This window comes from Cyprinodon tularosa, unplaced genomic scaffold (genome assembly GCF_016077235.1).
Source record: "Cyprinodon tularosa strain WSP-4 unplaced genomic scaffold, ASM1607723v1 ctg85, whole genome shotgun sequence".
NCBI lineage: Eukaryota > Metazoa > Chordata > Actinopteri > Cyprinodontiformes > Cyprinodontidae > Cyprinodon > Cyprinodon tularosa.
Window position 1 is genome coordinate 467,807 of NW_024039618.1, and position 22,369 is coordinate 490,175.

The 22,369-nt window shown below is 42.5% G+C and overlaps 2 protein-coding genes and 1 pseudogene across 2 annotated transcripts; 2 read left to right on the top strand and 1 right to left on the bottom strand.

Moving 5' to 3' along the window:
- The first annotated feature begins 956 nt into the window (after positions 1-956).
- LOC119775079 lies at positions 957-3,238 on the top strand. Its single transcript, XM_038272955.1, has 3 exons — positions 957-1,191; positions 1,409-2,781; positions 2,959-3,238. The coding sequence occupies exons 1-2, from the start codon at positions 963-965 to the stop codon at positions 2,779-2,781; spliced, it is 1,602 nt and encodes a 533-aa protein (XP_038128883.1). The 5' UTR covers positions 957-962; the 3' UTR covers positions 2,959-3,238.
- An 841-nt stretch (positions 3,239-4,079) lies between these two features.
- Positions 4,080-6,034, bottom strand: LOC119775105. The gene is made up of 2 exons (XM_038272999.1): positions 5,708-6,034; positions 4,080-5,156 (listed from the first exon to the last, which is right to left on the bottom strand). The coding sequence occupies exons 1-2, from the start codon at positions 6,032-6,034 to the stop codon at positions 4,080-4,082; spliced, it is 1,404 nt and encodes a 467-aa protein (XP_038128927.1).
- Positions 6,035-11,532: 5,498 nt separating this feature from the next.
- On the top strand, positions 11,533-20,340 carry LOC119775106 (annotated as a pseudogene).
- Positions 20,341-22,369: the final 2,029 nt, after the last annotated feature.

Here is a 22,369-nt window from a genome sequence, read left to right on the forward strand (position 1 = left end):
GTGTAGAATTCAAATTAAACTACACATATTGATCAGGCTTATATCAGGTCAGGATACTGGTACCATTATAAATGTTATTTTAGGAATTTAACCTCTCAACTCACCATTTTGCCTCTGCCAGCCTGTCTGCACTTTGCTTCATCAAGGCTAAAGAATTGTTAGAAATAAAGCATGCATCTGACTCACTGTCAGTATTGTTTACTTGGTATCCCTGATACCATTAAAATTCAGTTCATTTGCATGAAACCTGAAACCTGACTGATCTACAGAAGATCTGTGTGGAGGAGTGCGGCAAAAAAATACAGGAAACGCTTGACCAACCTAAATACAAAGTCTACTGTACCAAACATTAACATTGGTTTTCCCAGGTGATCAAATAATTATTTGAGACACTATTTTACAAATAAATAGTTAAAAAATCATATATTGTGAATGCTGCATCTTTTTTTAAGATTATGTCTCTCACAGTGGACTCGCACCTACGTTGACAATTTCAGTCCCCTCCATGAACTTGCAATATAGCAGGGTGTACAAATACTGATTTTTCTCACTGTAAATGTGCATGTTCTAGGGAACATGGAAGAAATGGATTTTATAGTTTAACATGTCTAAAGACAGACTACATTGTGTCAGTGGAAACTTGGGTGGGAGATGCATGAATAAAAAGAGTGAAACTTTGTATTCAGGCATTTTAGGAATGTGTTGTTATAATTCTGACCTGACTGATCACCAGTGTTTGAATTCTGCTCTGTTCTTCACTGCCAAACGGCGTGTTCATTCTTTCCACCTGTGCCAACCATGCCCAATCCCAATCAATGCAGCTCAGCTCACCTTGTCGGTCTCCGCCAGGTGACGTCATTGTTTACCTCGGGCGCGGTGCATCGTGGGAAAACCACCATATTAGGCGGAAAGTCGAGTTAACCCACACGCGGCTGTTCTTTCGGCACAATTATTAACCTGAAATGGCCCGAGCGTGTTGTGTGAGAGGCTGCCAGTCCCGGCATGGCAGATCGGGGGACGAAGGAATCCGTTTTTTCCGTTTTCCAACCTGGAAACGATCACACGGACCTCAATTGGAGGAAATAACAAAGAGACGTCGCATGGCCTGGCTTTCAGCAGTGAGGAGAAAGGATCTCATTTTCAACAAAACATTCCCCCACATGTGTGTTTGTTCTCGGCACTTTCATAAAGGTAACATAAACTTTTAATATTACTTAAAAAACGTCAGAAAATGCATTATTTGTGTTTTATTATTATTCATAATCACCATTATTCTAACTTATTATTTTTTATTATTTCAAAAACAAATTTAAACACCCATATTAAATTAATTAATTAATTTGATATAAGACATAGCCTTATCCAGTATGAACTTGCTTTCTAAATCAAACCTAACATGTGGTTTCAGGTGAGCCAGCTTATGAGATGATGGAGAGTGACCCAGACTGGGCCCCATCCTTACATCTTGGACACACGTTTATCAAACCAACAGACCCTGGTCGCTCTGCCAGACGAAGGGCACGGGAGCAGACACGGAAACAGACCCTTCAGTCAGCAGAGACAGGCATACACCAGGATGTAAACACTGACGGGCTACAGACCGAGGAGACATGTGATGCTGAAGAAGAAAATGGTCAGCTGGAGGTTGGAAAGGATGGAGAAAAAAACCCTCAGCAGGAGATCAGAGAGGATGGAGAAGAAAACCAAGAACACCCTCAGCAGGAGATTGGAGAAGAAAACCCTCAGCTGATCACAAACAAGGAGGTGCAGAACCCCACTGAAACTGTGACTCAGCCTGAATGTGACCTGTGTGTGCTCAGGCGTGCAGAGGTCAACCGCCTGACAGAAGAGAATATAGAACTGCGACGCAAACTTAATGAGAACATGATATCCGATAGTTTCTTTGGAGCTGATGATGAAAAAGTAAAGTATTACACTGGTCTGCCAAACCTTGCAACCTTCCTGGCGCTCTTTAATTTTTTATTGCCACTCATGTCATATCAAAAGAAATGTCTTACTCCTTTTCAGATGCTCCTATTCACACTCATGCGCTTAAGATTGGATTTGCCTCTGCAGCACCTTGCTTATCTGTTTCATATTTCTCCTAGGACTGCACAAAGAACATTTCATGATATGGTTTCATGTCTTTATGCAAATTTGAGGCGTGCTATTATATGGCCAGACAGAGACACTCTCCGCAAAGTAATGCCACATCAGTTCAAGGAGGCCTTTGGAAACAGAGTAGCAGTGATTATTGACTGCTTTGAGATATTTACAGAAAAACCATCAAACCTAAAAGCGCGTGCCCAAATGTTCTCCAGCTACAAGCACAATCACACCATGAAATATTTAATAGGTGTGACACCCAAAGGAGCCATTTGTTTTTTGTCCAAAGGCTGGGGAGGTCGTACAAGCGACAAACACATCACGCTGAACAGTGGCTTCCTTGACAATTTGTTGCCTGGGGACCTGGTCTTGGCTGACAGAGGTTTTGACATACAGGAGTGTGTGGGCATGCTGTGTGCTGAAGTTAAACTCCCAGCATTCACCAAAGGCCACTGTCAGTTAGCAGCTAGAGATGTGGAGGAAACTAGGAAAATAGCACATTTGAGAATCCATGTTGAACGGGTGATTGGAAATGTATGTCAAAAGTACAAAATCTTAAATGGAACTATTCCTATTTCAATGGTTTTACCCTGTGCTGGAGAAGAGGTCACATTCTTGGATAAGGTCGTCACTGTGTGCTGTGCCCTGACAAATCATTGTCCAACTGTGGTGTAGATGGTAAATGGTAAATGGCATGTACTTATATAGCGCCTTTATTCAAGTTAGGAGACTTGACCAAGGCGCTTTACACTACATTCATTCACCCATTCACACACACACTCACACACTGATAGTGGCAAGCTACATTGTAGCCACAGCTGCCCTGGGGCTCACTGACAGAAGCGGATACAGATACAGAAATCACCCAAGATGTAAATGCATTTTGATTTTTTTACTTGTGCATAAGGAAGGCTTGTACACACTGTAAACTTTCTTTTTTAGCACAATAAACTTTTTTCAACAAAACTTGTAAACATTAGCATAATAGAAATATCCCCACAACCTGCAAATATCAACCTGTAAACATTCTTTTGTAGCATCATAAAAAATTGTCAAACACTGAAAACTTGTAAACATTCTTTTTAGAATAATAAAAGTCTTCTAAAACCTTCTAAAACTGTAAATATTCCTTTTTTTTGGTAGCATAAAGAACATGGGTCATTGAGAAAAATATTAAGTTGAACTGTTTTTATGTGTGCATTTAACTGTCAAGTGATCAGTGCAAAAGGTAAACACAAGGAATAGCTTAACATACTGGTAACATATGTAAAGTGAAGAGGTAGTAGTATAAGGTGCTCAGCTACATTTGTCTGGTGAACACAAACAACACTGCAAAAAAAAAAAAAAACAGTTTAAGTTCTTAAATTTGAGCACTTCCAGTGTCAAGTGATCAGTGCAAAAGTAAACACAAGCAATAGCTTAACATACTGGTAACATATGTAAACACACAAACATCACTGCAAAACACATTTAAATTAACAAAGACAGTTTAAGTTTTTGAATTCGAGCACTGAGGGCAAAGCCAAAAATCAGACTGAGCATCTTTGAGGTGTAGGCCAACACAACTCAAATGAAACCAAACGATGGGGCAGTTTTCATTGTCACAGGCCACCATGTCATCTTTGGCCTCCGGTCCATGGCACAAACACCATAGCTTGTCAGCTGCTACAATGTTGTTTGCTTTTTCAGCCAGAGGTTTTGCAGCCTTGCAAGGTCTTTTCCTTACAGGATCAGAGCTGTCTGTCAGCGGTGCTCGTTGTGCATCACGTGTGAAGAAGTGGCTGACCAGTTCAGGGAGACACACACGCTCAAAGAACTGCTGTGCCTTTTCAAGGAGTGCATTCCACAGCTTGGGGTCAGGTGCCACACGTAACACGACAATGTTTTTCAGGGTCCACACTACAAAGTCACAATATGCTGCATTAGCAACAAAAATTTGGGTCTGCACTTGTTTGTAGTATGGATGCTCCTTCTTAAGCTGCAGCTTTACCATCCACCATTTCCAAACAGAAATTTTTATCACCACTCCTGCATGCCTCCAGAATGGTATTGTCTCGGTACTTGAATGGGCACTTTATCTCGACACAGCCTTTTCCGCAGCAGGTGCACAGTACAATTGCATCAGGTGATGCTCCAACCTGGGGAAACTTGGGGTTGATAATGAACCCAGACTGGCTTAGCTCAAAGTCACAGTGTTGGTTTTCCATTTTCTGTTTGTACTGTGTTTGCCCTCTCTGTTCATTTTGTCTCCCCCATACAGTGGCAGCACAATGATTGGTTGCACCGCTGTTTGTGCCACATACTGCTTTGACGGTTGAAACTGCAGGGTTGTCCAAATCTGACCGAAAGACTGCGTGCATGGTTGATGCTGTTACCCTTCCTGTGCGAAACCGATACCATGTTGAGGATCTGTGCTGTGATCTACTATGCAATTCTATGTAGTGGGCCTGGTCCTGTGAAATGTCTGCCTTTTTTAACAAAGTTTTGCAGTGCAGCCGTAACGCAGACAAATCACTGCAATCCATTTTTTTATCACGCAGTCGGGACAATGAATCTGGTGCAGGACATGGCTGTAATGTGTCTGCAAATGAATCACAAAATCCTGGTACACAAGACAAAACAGCAGCTTTAGGTGAGGCTTTCTGCAGTTCACAAAGATATGCGCTCCACTGGTCCTGTGTGCTGGTGTTGCCTGTGCAGGTGCTTGTGACAGTTCTGAGCGCTGGCATGTGTTCGGCCTGACCATCCAAGAGTTGGTCTAGGCTTTTCCGTTTAGCTTTTGATGATGTAAAATCGATCTTGTGTCCCACCTCCGCTCCCACTTTGTTTATGTTGTTCGGTATCATCCAGTATGCAGGCTCTCCTGTAACAGTTGTTTTCTCCCTGCATCTGATAGTGGCCTCCAACTTGAACAGCATGGCAGCTACATGCGTACAGGTCTCTGCTATCCCAGCCATACATGTACAGTGAGCAGATGATATGGCTCCTGATCGGTCAATGATGGCCCAGGGTTTCAGTGGTGTGTCGTTTAGTCTTTGGGAGTGCATGACCTACAAGGAACATAACACAGATACAAACGTTTTAGTGGGATGGGAGTCTTACATATGTTCAGGCAGGGGGGGATTTAGCATTAGGCAATACTAGGCAGGTGCCTAGGGCCCCAAGTTCCTGGGGCCCCCATAACATGTATGTTTAATACAGCTATTCCTGACTTGTGCACTTTAATTATGTTTTTGATATAAATGCTTTCGCTAAAAGGACAGCAGCAAACCATTTGAAAAAAAATGATACAATGAGCGGTTTTGTACTTGAGCGACTTTACAGGCTCTTCTAGCACTTTAATATCAAAAAAGGGCCTAGCGCCGAATCTTGCAAAATTTTTCTGCTACTGGAGACTTTGGCGACCACATTCATAGGGCCCCCTGCCTGTCTTTGCCTAGGGCCCCCATTTTTCTAAATCCGCCCCTGTTTTCAGGCTTATGTTAACTGTACAGACTTATCTTGGACAGGCTGCTATGTAAACGTGGGCATAAAAAAAAAAAATATTTTGATTACTGAACATCATTTAGGAGCTTGCTTGAGAAGCGCTGAGGGAGCTTACCTTTGCAGTAACAACTGTGTTGTTGCACATCTGTGGTCGGTAGGAAAACAGATCCTGAACCCAGCCATTTGTGAACTGTCCGTGTGCTTCCAGTGATTTATATGCCTTGAATTCCTCGCACGTGTAGGCACTGACGCCAAACACTAGGTAAGTGGTTATGTCCACTGATGAGGTCGGAGGCAGTGAAGAGACGTCGGAGCTCCAGTCTTTGCTCCGGAGATCATAGGGATCTATGCCGTTAATATCCAATGCCAAGTAACGGTCCCTGGCCTCGTTGTTAAGTTTTTCCCGGTACGGTAGTTTCGCATTCTGCTTACTTTTTTCCATGTAGTCGGCGAAAAAAACTCAATCCTTTAGTCCTTTTGTTTGGCTGTGCTGCGGCTGTTTACACTACGCCTTCTCCACTCAAAATGGCGTCTAAGCAACAAATGTCACGTGACTGACGGAGACCGATTGGTTTTAAATCTGCTTGCTTGAATCTACCTCCACTGTTCTTACCCCACTTCTTTTCTCTGACCATCATTCAAGCCTTATTCTTGGATCTGTTTGCCCATTTTGTCAGTGACTTGTGTTGTGAAGACAGCCAATCGGTCTCGCCTCCATTTCACCTTTGGTGACCACATTACCCCGCAGTTAGCTCTCATTGAATGGTTTATTTCTCCACCAGAGTTCTGAGAAGGTTAATGGCTTTTTTTTATGTGTGGTTAAAATTATTCAACTCCACTAACCAGTCTCTCCCTCCCCAGTGGTTCTTGTTTCTGTCAATGACTGCATGCTGTTATCCAGATAATTTATTCTTAATACTTTTTTTTGAACATTCATTTTTGTGTCTGGCTGAAGTTTCAGGTCCTCACTCTATCAGGTCAATGCAGAAAATTCGTAATGGACCTTTCATGGGTGCAATTGTGGCATTCTAATGTGGATAACTACAGATCCAGATTAGATACAGGCAGAGAAGACCAAAAATATTTTCATTGTTACATAACATGTCTACATCTAGCTCTGCTTATGCCCAGACTCAGCCTTCTTCTGTGGCCATGCCCGCCGTGTCTGTTCCTGACTCCTATGAACCATGTCTGAAACCCCCAGAGCAGTTTAAAGGACACCCTGAATAATGTTGTTCCCTTTCGACCCAGTATGTGAATATATTTTGAACTAAAACCTTCCTCCTTCCTGACTAAATGATTTGATGTAGCTTTCATTATTTCTCATCATTCTGGCAAAGCAAGGCAGCATGGCATTGCGGAGTGACAAAATAACTCTCTCTTATGTTTATCTTACTCAGCCTTCTCTAAGGAACTTATGAGAGTTTTTGATCCTATTTTACCCAACATAGAAGTTGCCTGGGGTTTACTTTCTCTGAAGCAAGGCAATAAATCTGTCACAGCATATATCATTGATTTTCATTTGTTGGTAGCTGATAGCAGCAGGAACCAGGAAGCTCAAATAGATGTGTTCATGCAAGGGTTAAAAGAAAATGTAAAGGATATTTTGCTGCTATCCAGTTTTGCTCAAAGAATTGGAAGATTTAGCAACTCTTTGATACTTTGATGAACTTAGTGCAGAAGAGAGAAAAATGTTTTAAGAGATTTATCATCCCAATCCTCAAAGTTCTGTTCCAGATCAGGAAGGCAGCAACTCCAAAGTCAATTGCCTGCTCCTGAATCCATGCAACTTAGCAGAGCTAACAACTCATTATAAGAAAGATTAAGGAGAAGAAAATAAAACCTGTGTTTTAACTCTGGTGGCGTTTTGTGGTTTCTAAGTGTCCATGACAATGTCATACTCAAAGGAGAACTTTCTCCTTGAGAGAGTCACTTTCTCAACATCTCCTCTCTCTCTCTCTGTAAAAAAACACATTTTCTTCTGTTTAAAACCAAGCTAATGGATGGAGATAATGGAGCTAAGGACAATACATTTGCCAAAAGTCTTAGCATCACGTATAGGACCAGAAGCATCACGTAAATCTTAAATGGAGCTGGTAAACCAAAAAAAACAAAACACAATTTCAAAAAGGATTTGAAAATACAACTTAAAAAAGAAAATTAAATAAGTAATAACCTTTTTAAATATGTGATTAGGAAAGGTATGTATAGGAAATAGGGTTTGAAAATCCATATTTTCATTGTAGTATTTGATAATGAATTAACAAATAGAATTTACAATTCCACTTTAACAATTCTATTTAAAATGGGCAATTAGAAAATGAAATTCAAATTGGATTTAAATGTTAAATTTGAAATGGTTGGTTTTCTTTTTCAGTGAATCTATGACCTCCATAATATTGCTCCTTTAATCCATTGATATTAAAAAATGGACTCCAAAAAGAAAGCAAAAATTAAACAATTCCTTAGTGCTAACTCTCTGCAGTTCAACTCCGATAAGACAGTGATTGCTCCTAACAATGTCGTTCCACATATTAATCAGTATTTGGGTGACCCTAGGTTGTCTGGGTGTGATTTTTGATGGAGTTATTGTTGGGAGCTGGAGAAGTTCCACCTTTCTCCAGCAGAGCCCGCCGTGGATCCTTCTGAGTGAACCTCCTGCACAGCTGCAGCCCATCAGATCATCAGAGGATCCACTATAAAAGCTGTCTTCAGACCTTGCCTCAACGCCGCAGTGTTGATCCAGTTGGTCAGCGCCTAAGCCTAGTCTCTCTGTGAATCTTTTGTGACTTTGAATCCAGCCTGGATTCTAACCCTTGTCTCTGTCTTCCAGGAAACCAGTTTCTCCTCAGTGGAGCTCAGGAAGAGCTAACCTGCCGAGCCGACCCTCCGAGCCAAACCTGAAGAACCTCAATGAACTCTCATGCAGCTCAGGACTAAGAGCTGGAAAACCCAAGGCCAAGGTCTACTCAGAACTAGATGTAAGACGCTGAAGCAGCTAGTGGACTCTGCTGATAAACTCCTCTCCAGATCCAACAGTGACCCTCCCAAAGTTTCCTACAAGAACCCTCAAGGTACAATCAGTAACAATCAAAAAAGCAAGCTCCAGAGTGCAACGCTAACTGAACTGTCTCTCACGCAGACTCCGGTGAACCAGTCTCCAGGCCCGAACCAGAACCAGTCAATCAGTGTGCTTGTGCTTAAATAAACTTGTTGAACTTTTACTCCAGTGTCCGTCTAGTGGTGTTCTGCATATTTGGGTCATCCTTAGTGAACCCATCATGACAGAACACTGCGGCCAAAATCAAGGCCCAGCAGATCACCTCACCCGTCGCTTGGAGGAGCAGGATGCCCAAATTCAAGGACAAACCCAAACGCTCCGTGAGTTATATCGCTTGGTTGAAACTCATAATCATATGCTTCAAAGCTGTGCTAACTACTTGAACAGCGCTAATGCAGCACCGCAACCATTTCCGGGTCCAGTTCCTCCTCCGAGGTCACCGGTAGTGACGTCATCCGAGTTCCGCCCAAGTCTTCCAGAAAGATTTTCGGGTAACATGAAAGATTGCAAAGGATTTTTATTTCAGTGTGGTTTGATATTTCAGAACTCTCCTGGCAGCTTTTCTACGGATTATAAAAAGATAACCTTCATCCTCTCTCAGCTAACAGGAAGAGCCTTGGAGTGGGCTCAGGCAAGATTTGCCACTGACGATAGCCTTGATTGCCTTTACTCTGATTTCATCTCCGAATTTACCCAGGTTTTCAATCAAGAAACTGATCAAACTATTGACTCTCGAGCCCTATTTAATTTAAAGCAGGGTAATTCTTCTGTGGCAGAATTTTCAATCAACTTCCGGGTTAAAGCGGCAGCTTCCGGATGGAATCAAAGCGCTTTGAAGGGAGCCTATTTCATGGCATTAAATGAGCACATTAAGGATGAGCTCGCTACTCTCGACGAACCTGCCACCCTCGAGGAACTAATTCGTCTGACAATCAGACTGGATAATAGAATCCGTGCTAGAAACAGTTCAAAACCAAGAAATCAGGGGACACTTTCCTCTGCCTCACTTAACGTAACTGTTTGTTCTTCCCCCACAGAGCAGTTGCCCATACAAAGACCTAAGGCCCAGTCTCTCCCTCTGCCGGTTCAGGCCTCTCATTCTGGGGAAAGGGATGTCGAACCCATGCAGGTGGGACACACCAGGCTCTCCCCTGAGGAAAGACAAAGACGTTTTCTGAGTAAATTATGCCTCTACTGTGGTGAGAGTGGACACTTCATCGCTTCCTGCCCGGCTAAATCAAAAGCTAGGGCCCGCCTGGGGATCTGAGGAGTCTGCCGGGCCAAATTAACACTAAGAAATCTCCTCGACTGTTGCTTCCAGCCACATTGTTTTGTGCTAACCAAAGTCTCTCTTTTTCTGCATTCAACGATTCAGGCTGTGAACGAAACCTAATTGATTCGAACCTTGTTCAACAACTTCAGATTGAAACAATCCCTCTGACTCAATCTCTGTGTTTCGGCTATTGACGGGAAAAGGCTCCACCAAGTTACCCATCAAACTCAGCCCCTCGAGCTACTTCTTTCAGGTAACCACCGAGAGACAATAACATTTTTTGTTTTTCCTTCCGCATGCTCTCCCTTGGTGCTTGGTTTCGAATGGTTGGAGAAACATAATCCACACATAAATTGGACTGATCGTCACCTGGAATCATGGTCTACTACATGCCATGAAACATGCCTCCGTTTGGCTGCCCCCTTGGTGGGGTCTCCTAGAGGTGGGGGGGAGATGGACTCTCCTGACCTTTCTTCTGTTCCTCCCGAGTACCATGACCTGGCTCCTGTCTTCAGTAAGGTCAGTGCTACGTCCCTACCTCCACATAGACCATATGACTGTGCCATTGAACTTCTACCTGGAGCTCCTCTACCTAGCAGCAGGTTGTACAACATCTCCAAACCCGAACGAGAGACCATGGAGAAGTACATAAATGAATCCTTAGCTGCTGGAATAATCCGCCCATCCTCCTCTCCATTGGGCGCCGGGTTCTTCTTTGTTGGTAAGAAAGACGGTTCCCTGAGACCTTGTATTGATTATCGAGGTTTGAACCAAATCACAATAAAGAATAAGTACCCACTTCCTCTTCTCGCCTCAGCATTCGAACCTGTACAAGGGGCTACAGTTTTCACTAAACTGGACTTAAGGAATGCCTATCATCTTCTTAGGATTCGAGATGGAGATGAATGGAAAACAGCCTTCAAAACTCCCTTGGGTCAATTTGAATATCTAGTGATGCCTTTTGGTTTAACTAACGCCCCAGCCTGTTTCCAAGCCCTCGTGAACGATGTCCTCAGAGACTTCTTAAATGTGTTTGTGTTCCTCTATATAGACGACATACTCATTTACTCAAGGAACCTTTCTGAACATAAAAGACATGTCCGCCTTGTGTTACAGAGACTACTGGAGAACAAGCTGTTCGTTAAAGCAGAGAAGTGCGAATTTCACCAGTCTTCAGTCACCTTTTTGGGGTTTGTGCTCGAGGGCGGCCAGGTAAAACCATCTGAGGACAAGATAAAGGCTGTGTTGGAATGGCCAGTTCCAGAGAACCGAAAACAGTTACAGAGATTTCTGGGCTTTGCAAACTTTTATCGTCGGTTCATCAGGAACTATAGCCAGACTGCCCTTCCCTTAACTTCTCTGACTTCAGTCAAACGCACTTTTCAGTGGACTCCCGAGGCACAATCTGCATTTGAAAAATTGAAATCTCTATTTTCCAGAGCCCCAGTGTTAATACAGCCTGACCCTGCTAAACAGTTTATCCTCGAGGTGGACGCTTCAGATTCAGGTGTTGGAGCGGTCCTATCCCAGAGACTTGACTCGGATCAAAAGATCCATCCATGCGCCTTTTTCTCCCGTAGACTTTCATCCGCAGAGCAGAACTACGATGTGGGAGACCGTGAGCTGTTGGCTATCAAATTGGCGCTGGAGGAATGGAGACATTGGCTGGAGGGAGCTGAGCATCCGGTTCTAGTATGGACAGATCACAAGAACCTGGCTTACATCCAGTCAACCATGCAAGCCAATCCCCGTCAATCCAGGTGGTCCATCTTTTTCTCACGGTTTAACCTCATAATTTCCTACAGACCCGGATCCAAGAATGTGAAACCAGATTCTCTCTCTCGTCTTTACTCCGTCGATCATCCTGAGACACCTGAACCTATCCTCCCGGCTTCCTGCACTGTGGGAGTGGTAAACTGGGAGATCACTGACCTAATCAACTCCGCCCTGGCTACAGAGCCCGATCCAGGTAACGGTCCAGCTAACCGAACCTATGTGGTCCCGTCTCATCCAATGGATGCATGCTTCCAAGTTTTCTGCACATCCGGGGGTCAGTAGAACCGTCGCCCTGATCTCAAGACGCTTCTGGTGGCCAACCCTCCATAGAGATGTCAAGGAGTATGTGTTGGCTTGTTCTACATGTGCCCGAAATAAAGCCTCACATCAGCCTCCCTCTGGCCTGCTACAGCCACTTCCGGTTCCCTCGCGCCTGTGGTCTCATATAGCGATTGACTTCGTCACCGGCCTCCCCGTTTCTCGAGGTATGTCAACTATCCTCACCATTGTTGACCGTTTTTCGAAGGCTTGCCATCTCATCCCCCTTAGGAAACTTCCCACGGCCTTCCAAACAGCCCAGCTCCTTGTTAAGCACGTCTTCCGCTTACATGGCATCCCCCAGGAGATCCTCTCGGATCGAGGCCCTCAGTTCATATCTCAGGTTTGGAAGGCATTTTGCTCTGCACTCGGCTGTAAACCCTCTCTGACATCTGGTTTCCATCCTCAATCCAACGGACAAACAGAGAGGATGAACCAGCAGCTAGAATCAACCCTTCGTTGCCTCACATCCAACAACCCAGTCGACTGGAGCCAATATCTTACGTGGATCGAATACGCACACAACTCTCTCAAATCAGCTTCTACGGGACAATCTCCATTTCAGGTCAGTCTGGGCTATCAACCTCCACTTTTTCCCGCAGACGAAAGTGAAATCTCGGTCCAGTCTGTCAATCAGCACATCAGATGCTGCCAGAAGATTTGGAGAGAGACCATTACTACCCTCAACCGATCTTATGAAACCAACAAACGCTTTGCAGATTCCAGGAGACGTCCCGCCCCCGAGTACTCTGAAGGCCAGGGGTTATGGCTGTCCACTCGAGACATTCCCCTCAAGGGGATGTCTCGAAAACTTTCGCCTAAGTTTATAGGTCCCTACAAGATCTCTCGAGTCATCAGTCCATCTGCCGTCCGTCTCCAACTGCCTCAGTCTCTCCGGATTCACCCAACCTTCCATGTTTCTCAAGTTAAACCTGTCATCTCGAGTTCTCTGTGCCCACCGTCCGACTCCCCACCACCCGCCCTGGAGGTCGATGGTCATCCCGCCTTCACCGTTCGACGCATCGTGGACTCCCGTAGACGAGGTCGCGGCTGGCAGTACCTCGTCGACTGGGAGGGCTACGGACCGGAGGATCGCCAGTGGGTTCCGGGCTCGTACATCCTCGACCCTGCCCTTATCGAGGAGTACGAGCGTTCCTGCCCTTCGACCTCTTCCGGACCGCCAAGGGGCGGTCGTTGAGGGGGGGGTACTGTTGGGAGCTGGAGAAGTTCCACCTTTCTCCAGCAGAGCCCGCCGTGGATCCTTCTGAGTGAACCTCCTGCACAGCTGCAGCCCATCAGATCATCAGAGGATCCACTATATAAGCTGTCTTCAGACCTTGCCTCAACGCCGCAGTGTTGATCCAGTTGGTCAGCGCCTAAGCCTAGTCTCTCTGTGAATCTTTTGTGACTTTGAATCCAGCCTGGATTCTAACCCTTGTCTCTGTCTTCCAGGAAACCAGTTTCTCCTCAGTGGAGCTCAGGAAGAGCTAACCTGCCGAGCCGACCCTCCGAGCCAAACCTGAAGAACCTCAGTGAACTCTCATGCAGCTCAGGACTAAGAGCTGGAAAACCCAAGGCCAAGGTCTACTCAGAACTAGATGTAAGACGCTGAAGCAGCTAGCGGACTCTGCTGATAAACTCCTCTCCAGATCCAACAGTGACCCTCCCAAAGTTTCCTACAAGAACCCTCAAGGTACAATCAGTAACAATCAAGAAAGCAAGCTCCAGAGTGCAACGCTAACTGAACTGTCTCTCACGCAGACTCCGGTGAACCAGTCTCCAGGCCCGAACCAGAACCAGTCAATCAGTGTGCTTGTGCTTAAATAAACTTGTTGAACTTTTACTCCAGTGTCCGTCTAGTGGTGTTCTGCATATTTGGGTCATCCTTAGTGAACCCATCATGACAGTTATATTACGTTGAGTACCACCAGGCAGCTCATCAGTTTTTTCCAGCTATGGAATATCTTGAAACATAGAGGATTAGTTTTCAAAGATGATCTAGAGTTGATCATTCATGCTTTTGTGCCACATTTAGACTATTTTTTTTGTTTAAAAAAAAATTAGCTGTCCTGTCTTCAGATAGTCCAAAGTTCGGCGGCTAGCATGCTGACACACACCAACAGAAGGGCCCATATTAGCTTGATTTTAATATATTTCCATTGGCTCCCGGCGTTTTTTTCTTTTTTTTTTTTTTTTTTTTGGCTGAATTTAAAAATTTTCGGTGGTGACCTCTGATCAGCACACTTATACATTAGATCTCTGCTGTGTTCCTATATCCCTTCACAAAGGCTGAGGCCATCAGATAAGAATCTTCTCATGGTCCCCTATACCTGTTTCTAGAGTAGAGGAGATTGCTCATTCAGGCCATTGCACCAAGGCTCTGTGATGATCTCCTGCTAATGTTATGTTCCATTGCTCCTGTGGATGCATTTAAGACTGAACTCAAAACTTATCTCTTCCGCAAAGCTTTTCAACAATTACAGTGTGTCTGCAGTTTTATTATGACTACTATAATGTTTTTTAGTGTATTATCTTTTAATTCCGCACACTGTAAAGCACTCTGTCACCCCAGTGTCCACGAATGGTGCTATATTATTAAACCTTTACTTATTTATTTGCTTATTCCTCACCCTAACCTTAATCTAAAGTTACTTCACACCATACCTCTTATCTGACTCACTAACAGTCAGATTGGACCAGGCTTTTGCTCCTTAAGACCTGTTGGCCCTCGAAGAGATATACCAAATAGGTAACACAAACAAGTAAACACATGCACACACAAACTACCAATTCTGGTTCTTGGATGTAGAAATAGATTTTATATATAGAATCAAATATGATATTTAGATAAAGATTATTTATTTTGACATTTCTACCCTAACTGTTTGGAAAAAAACATACACTAAATATAAATGAAGTTTGTTAAATCATCAAATTCAATTATTAAATTTTACATTTAACCATCTTTCCATACATTCACATTTAAAGCTGCCAAAAGTGAGGACAGAGACAACTACTGCATAATAGGACCAAAAAGTAATAAAAAAATACAATCTGAAAGATGCATTTTCTAGAATCAAATTTTTTCAACTGCTACTTCTAGAAACAAGATTTGACCAGGATGTGCACTATGTACTCTGACTCTTCCTATTTTACTTGGTGATGACCCCAGTGACTTAAACCCTGCTTCATAAGTTATCATTGGAGCATCTGGAAGTTATGGAAACATTTGATTTGTATTTATCAGTGTCGTATTGATGATGAGATTTAAATTTTATTTTATTTTTTAAGTAAGTCACAGACAGATACAAAGAACAGAAAGTATGACAATTTTAAAGTGTGAGTTTAAAACAGTTTTGCGTTGTAATGTTTTTTTTTTTGTCTCCTCACAGGAATGTGACATTGATAAATCCTGGGCACAGGTATCTGTCATGGTGTTGGCTGTGGTCCGTGAAGATGTACAACCTCCAAATCAGCCTCACCTCCAGCCAGTGTCTATTGCCATCATTGCTGGCAAATTTACAGTGCTGAATGATATCCAGAACCAGCCTGAGGGACTTTACCTCTGGTTTTGAACTGTTTTATGCTTCACAATTATACTTTCCTAAAGCCCTGCAAAGCAAATTTGTGCATAATACAAAAGTGTACCTGTCTGCCTGTTCTTCACTAAGGTTTACAATACTTTAAAGGAAATACCTTTAAAGTGTTGTTACTGTATTGTTGATTTTAGAGCAATTTGTGGATGTTTTTATAGAAAAACTTTAAAGTTAATATCCATCCATCCATCCATCCATCCACTTACTTCCGCTTATCTGGGGTCAGGTCGCGGAGGCAGCAGCTTCCTTCTATTAAAGTTAATAAAAAGAAGAAAAAAAAACATTAAAACTTGTCACGTTTAAATATATGAGAAATGAAAAACTTGATTACATCTAAAAGAAGTTATCTAGTAAATACTGTAAATACTAGTTAGCAGAACTTATAATGCGTAGTAAAAAAAAAAAAATGTATTTCTGTAAGTGGGAACACCTCCAAAGATGGCAGAGAATGACCAAGCCAAGACCCTATGGGACTTCCAGATACAGGCTGACCGAAGGGAACATGTTAATGGCAAACCTACTGGACATTTTGGTATTTGACAAAAAACAGAGGAAAGCCGTTGTGGTTGAAAAAGCAATACCAAGTGACTGCAACATCAGGAAAAAGTAACTTGAGAAACTGGAGAAATAACAAGGACTTAGAGAAGAGCTGGAGAAAACCTGGAAGGTCAAGGCATCAGTGGCAGTGTTGGGAAAGTTCTCTTTCTACGTGAACTAGTTCAAAGTTCAGTTCACACATTTTAAAATGAACTAGTTCAGTTCATAGTTCACAATTCCAAAAAACGAACTAGTTCATAGTTCTTTTTTTTTCATATATTGCTCAATTACACCATGGCCTACTGTAGAACCACAGACAGCAATTATTTTATCAGTTGTAACTCTGAAACTGTGCGTCAGATTTCATCTTCATATCCAGTTTTGAATCCTTATCCAACCAGGGTTTACATTAGCATTGAGGGGACAGCATTTCCCCATTGTTGCTTTAATGCTTTGTTGCTGTCCATTCACTTCACACTAGTAGCAGCTGCAGCTTTCACCCCTACAGTATATTCTCAAAAACATCAGGAAAAATGTGCTGCTTGAATGGTCTTTTCTATGAGTAATTATTAAAAGAAAAATAGGAAAGTAGTATTTAAGGTGCAAATGTTTTTTTTTTTTATTTCAATAATTTTTTCCATTTGAAATTCCATTTCAATACATACTAAAAAGGAATACTGGAATCCTGGAAAATTATACCAGGCAGGTTTAACAAACAAGTTACATGGATTGTAAAACCCTCAAGAACAGGGGTCTTCTATGCTTTCCAGACCAAGGACCCCCAAACTGATGGCGAGATGGAGCGGTGACCCCCTATTTATATATATTGTATGAAATTGTGTCCTATAGTCACTCTATTACAGATGGAGTAATGTAAAGAAATTAATTTCTCCCTGGGATTATTAAAGTTTTTCTGATTCTGATTCCTGGTTGATGGGACAGGTGTTGTGAAGGAAACGGTGCCCAGCTTGAAAGAGCTCCTGTGTGTCGCTGAATGTGAGCATTGATGACTGAAAGACATCTTCTGCCTCCATTTATCTGTTTACTACAGTGTGTTTATTTCATGTTAATGAGTATTTAAAGAAATTTCAATTAGTGGGGGGAAAAAAAATGCAGGGTGGAATATAAAAATATCAACTAACTATGCAGACCCTCATGCAGTACCTCCGTAGACCCCCTAGGGGTCGCGGATCCCCCGTAGAAGACCGCTCAAGAAGATTTTACTAACACAAACTGAGGGACCAGGCTGAGGTAGGAATTTAAGGTTACTGAAGTGCGGATTTTTTTACTGAAAGCCAGCGGGCAAACTTGTTGCCATCATCCTCACCGACCACCTGGTCATAAAACTGTTTTAAGTCGCCTCCATGCTGCTTTGGCTTCCACGCTGCATTTTGTTTTGATGACGCACGCGGCTGTAGGCTACGACACTGGTAGCTGCTGTTGCCAGATTGGGTGTTTTTCCCGCTACATATTAAAGGAGAATTCCGGTTTTTAACACTTTTAGCCCATTTTCTGTAGTGTCCAGGATGAAATCGAATGATCGACACCAAAATTTTGACAATTGGTCCTGTCTCTGCTTTTTGGCTCATTTAGAATCCACCCCTGGCTGCTTCAGAATGGCTTCCATAGTGCATGTCCGATAATGTCCTTAAAACAACCTTAAACGTTCTTTTTTTTAAATATGCTACTCACTGGGTCGTCAGCGCTGTTCAATGACGTTCCAAAAAAAGTTTCGTAAAGAAAAAACGTTCCTGTAGTGTTTTATTTAGCATTTTGTAAATCCCATTGAGTTCTGTTGGAATAGTCAATATTCCCCTGCCACCGGAAACGGAAATTGGGCCTGTTTACACAGTTGTAGTCTTTTCGCTTCACTCTGTGTACTCCGACGTCGAGAATCAAGAATCCACCTTTCGTATTCCATTTTCAGAGTTTTTTAAAGTGTTTAACAGAGACGTTAGCACCTCGACGTCGGAGTACACAGAGTGAAGCGAAAACGGAAATTGGGCCTGTTTACACAGTTGTAGTCTTTTCGCTTCACTCTGTGTACTCCGACGTCGAGGTGCTAACGTCTCTGTTAAACACTTTAAAAAACTCTGAAAATGGAATACGAAAGGTGGATTCTTGATTCTCGACGTCGGAGTACACAGAGTGAAGCGAAAAGACTACAACTGTGTAAACAGGCCCAATTTCCGTTTCCGGTGGCAGGGGAATATTGACTATTCCAACAGAACTCAATGGGATTTATAAAATGCTAAATAAAACACTACAGGAACGTTTTTTCTTTACGAAACTTTTTTTGGAACGTCATTGAACAGCGCTGACGACCCAGTGAGTAGCATATTTAAAAAAAAGAACGTTTAAGGTTGTTTTAAGGACATTATCGGACATGCACTATGGAAGCCATTCTGAAGCAGCCAGGGGTGGATTCTAAATGAGCCAAAAAGCAGAGACAGGACCAATTGTCAAAATTTTGGTGTCGATCATTCGATTTCATCCTGGACACTACAGAAAATGGGCTAAAAGTGTTAAAAACCGGAATTCTCCTTTAAGGCCTATTTACGGTGTGATTTAGCCGGGGTTTCGCCTGGAGGGCTTTATAGAAATCTGGCAACCTATTGAACGGAGTTGAACTGAGAGAGCGTGCCGTTCACAGACACCAGAATGAACGAGTTCACAATAACGTTCATCAGGCAATAATGCAGTACGTTCAGTTCACGTTCGCCCAAAATATGAACGAGTTCATGAACTTTCGTTCAATGAACGCGTTCAGGCACAACACTGATCAGTAGTACCCGTGGTCATTGGGGCACTCGGGGTAGTGACCCCCAAACTTGAGGAGTGGTTAGAGCAGATCCCTGAAAATACATCAGATATCTCGGTCCAGAAAAGAGCAGTTCTAGAAACAGCAATGATACTGTACAGAACCCTCAAGCTCCCAGGCCAGAACCCAAGCTTGGAGGAAAAAAGGGGAGACCACCCGCAGGAAGCGAGGAGGAGTCTCTTAATATATGTTTTTTATAAATATATATATATATATATATATATATATATATATATATATATCAAAAAAGATTAATTTGCCCTTAAAGATTACAAAAGCAGTTTACTTTATTGGTAGGGGACACCTGATGCAAAAAATAGCTACATTAGCTCACACAGGCAAAGTTAAAGCAGGTCTACAGACGGAGAACGTGGATAAAAGCTTTTCTGTTATGCTGATGTGTTTGTCTTCCAAAACCCCATTTGTGACTTGTGAGCTGTTGCCATGACAACCACCATCAGATACCAATTGTGTGTAGGAAGGCAGGGAAAAAGTGGTGGAAAATTAGCAAACTGTTTTATGTATGTTTTGTCACCTATTCATAATTTTAATATATGTTGTGTCAGGGGAATGATGAGAAAATTTTTTAAGTAATGTAATAACCCGAGTTTTTTTAATTGATAACACATAAAGTGTAGTCAATGAAATTATTACTACACATCCCCTAAATTGGATATCATTGTTTTTGAGAATATATCAATATATTTAGTCCATTGACACACTAATTCATACACTATGACTGCTTTTGTAAACTAGATGTCATAACCACTTCAGATGAGGAATTTTTTTTTTTTTTTCAGCAGCAACTACTCAGTGGCAACAGGAGGGATCAATTGACAGTAAATGCAAGTCCTCTGAGAGATTTACATTTGTTTAGCTATTTTCTTTAAAACAGGCATACTTTAGGCTGAACTGTCTGATTTCTGAAGATAAAATCCTAGAAATTAAGCAAGTCTTCCTCCTGTTTTACAAGACAGGAGATGGGAAGATCAGCTACAGCCGGTGCAAGGATGTGATGTGGCCCCTTGGACAGAACCCCTTAAATGCTAAGGTGCTAAAAGTACTGGGCAACCCCATATCCGAGGAGACAAATACCAAGATGCTGGACTTTGGGCAATTTCTGACCATGTTCTAGGCCATCTCCTAAAACAAAGATCATGGGTCCCATTGAGGATTTCATGGAAGGACTTGGTGTCTTTGACAAGAAGCGCCACAGCAGAGTAATGGGAGCTGAACTACGTCATATGCTCACCACGTTAGGTGGGAAAATGTCAGAGGAAGAAGTTGAGACACTCTTGGCTGACATGAAGATAGAAAAGGATGCATTAGTAATGAAGAGCTGGTCCAGATGGTAATGAATGCATGAAGAGCTCGTTCTTATGTTTAGAATTTAGCTAAGGATTTGCTGCTGCATTTAAATAAATGCTTTCCTGGAAAAAAATAAATATATAGATAAAACAGGCATAAGTATCCATTATTTCATTTCTTCTTGTGTTTAAACTTCAATAGAATGGATATAGCAAATAGATAAACTGATATTTGAAAAAATGTATTTTTCAATACATAGATAATGAAAAATACGTAATGCTGCAAGTTCAAAAGATTCAATACAAAAATGTTTGGATTTGTTTTTTCTCTACATGATTTAGAACATTAATACAGTTTGAGTTTGCCTCATTCAATTAGCAGCTTTGAGGTGAAATGCCTTATATAGAAATCACAACATCAAGCACCAGACTCAAGATCTTAATAAGTATCTCAATAAGAACAGGACTTAGCAGGAAAGGAGTAATTTAGTTACAAGAGGGGCAGCAAGAGCAGAATCAAGCAAAGAGGAAACAAAAATCAGAAGCGTAATTACAGCAGAAATGAGTATAAATTAAAACCAGGTAAGGACAACTACTGAAATGCAATACGGAACTAAATAGAGATATTGAACAGAAGACTTAACAAAAGAAAACCCAACAACTGTCAGAATAAAACTGGGTTTAATTCAACCACATTCAAGAGCTTTTCGGTGTAAATGTCCTGTTGCTGGACCTGTCACACCTGGATTTAAGCCCAAACACTAACTACTTAAATTCAATAAATCAATTCTTTTAATAGTTTTGGAGATGTGGACTGTCTATAATGGTTTTTCTATCTACATTTCCTAATTAACATAGAATAGTTTTAAAAGTGGTCATTGTTTTTACTCTAATTATCTGTGATATAAGAATTATTTTTATGTTTTCAAACATTTCCATGAAGAAGGAAGAACAAAAGTGTTGGGATCCTCAGGCTTGCCCACCAGAGGGTGCCGAGGATCCTCTTCTGCTCTCTTTGTCTTTTCCTTAGGGCTGGAGTCACAGTCAGGTTCTGGAGATTACCCTCTGCTTCCAGCAGAGTGCGCCGTGGGTCCTCCTGAGCTGAGCCTCTCACACACCTGCGGCTGATCTACTAATCAGGAGGACCACAGTATTTAAGCTGCCTTCAGACCTGGATTCCACGCCGCAGTGTTGATCTTAGTTGGTTAGCTTCCTGAGCCTCTGTTACAGAAGATTCTTTATTATCTCTAGTGTGAGATCAGAATCTAACTCTTCCTTGTCTCTGCCTCACAGGAATCCTGTCTCTCCGAGAAGGCTCTGGATGAGCTTAACCTCCTGTCTCTTCGTGGAAGCTCTGGATGAGCTTAACCTCCTCTCTCCTCGTGAAAGCTCTGGATGAGCTTAACCTCCTGCCTCTTCGTGAAAGCTCTGGATGAGCTTAACCTCCTGTCCCTTCGTGAAGCTCTGGAAGAGCTGTCTCTCTGGCAACCTGTCTCTGGTCTGCAGCTCTGGGAGAGCTGCATCTCAGGAAACCAGTCTCAAGCCTGAAGCTCTTGGAAAACCAACCTGCTAAGCTGCCGTGGTGAGCCAACCCAAAGATTCCTACGTGGTTGAAACCTGACGACCCCTATGTGGAGTTTCCCTAGAGGTTCCCATGTGGATTTCCCGTGTCTTCCCAGTAGTTCTCTGAGTTAAGCTGGAAGCTCAGATCCAAGTTAGCTTTGCTAAGCTTGCAGCTAGAGGCTTAGCCCCTCATGAACTCTGTTAACCTTCCATCTCCCTTTCCCTGCTCAGACCCCAGTGAACCAGCCCCCCGGACTGAATCAGTTCCAGTATTCATGTGTTTGTATTCAAAATAAACTCTTTGAACTTTTACCCAGTTCTCCCGTGTGTGTTCTGCATCTTGGGTTTACTCAGAGAAAACCCATCATGACAGAACACTGCGGCCAAACACAAAGCCCAGCAGAACACCTCCGCCATTGGACTGAGAAACAGGACGCTCAGACTCTGGATCACACACAAACCCTCCATCAGTTACTGTTAAAACAAACATTCACTAGCCACTTCTACAATGCTAATGCCACGTCA

What these genes read in the sequence shown, in the direction of transcription:
- LOC119775105 (XM_038272999.1), bottom strand. Translation starts at nt 6,034, where the DNA reads ATGGAAAAAAGTAAGCAGAATGCGAAACTACCGTACCGGGAAAAACTT. An exon ending in ACACAGTTGTTACTGCAAAG is followed by an intron (nt 5,157 to 5,707) that starts GTAAGCTCCCTC and finishes TGTTCCTTGTAG; the next exon opens with GTCATGCACTCCCAAAGACT.
- LOC119775079 (XM_038272955.1), top strand. Translation starts at nt 963, where the DNA reads ATGGCCCGAGCGTGTTGTGTGAGAGGCTGCCAGTCCCGGCATGGCAGA. An exon ending in TTCTCGGCACTTTCATAAAG is followed by an intron (nt 1,192 to 1,408) that starts GTAACATAAACT and finishes ATGTGGTTTCAG; the next exon opens with GTGAGCCAGCTTATGAGATG.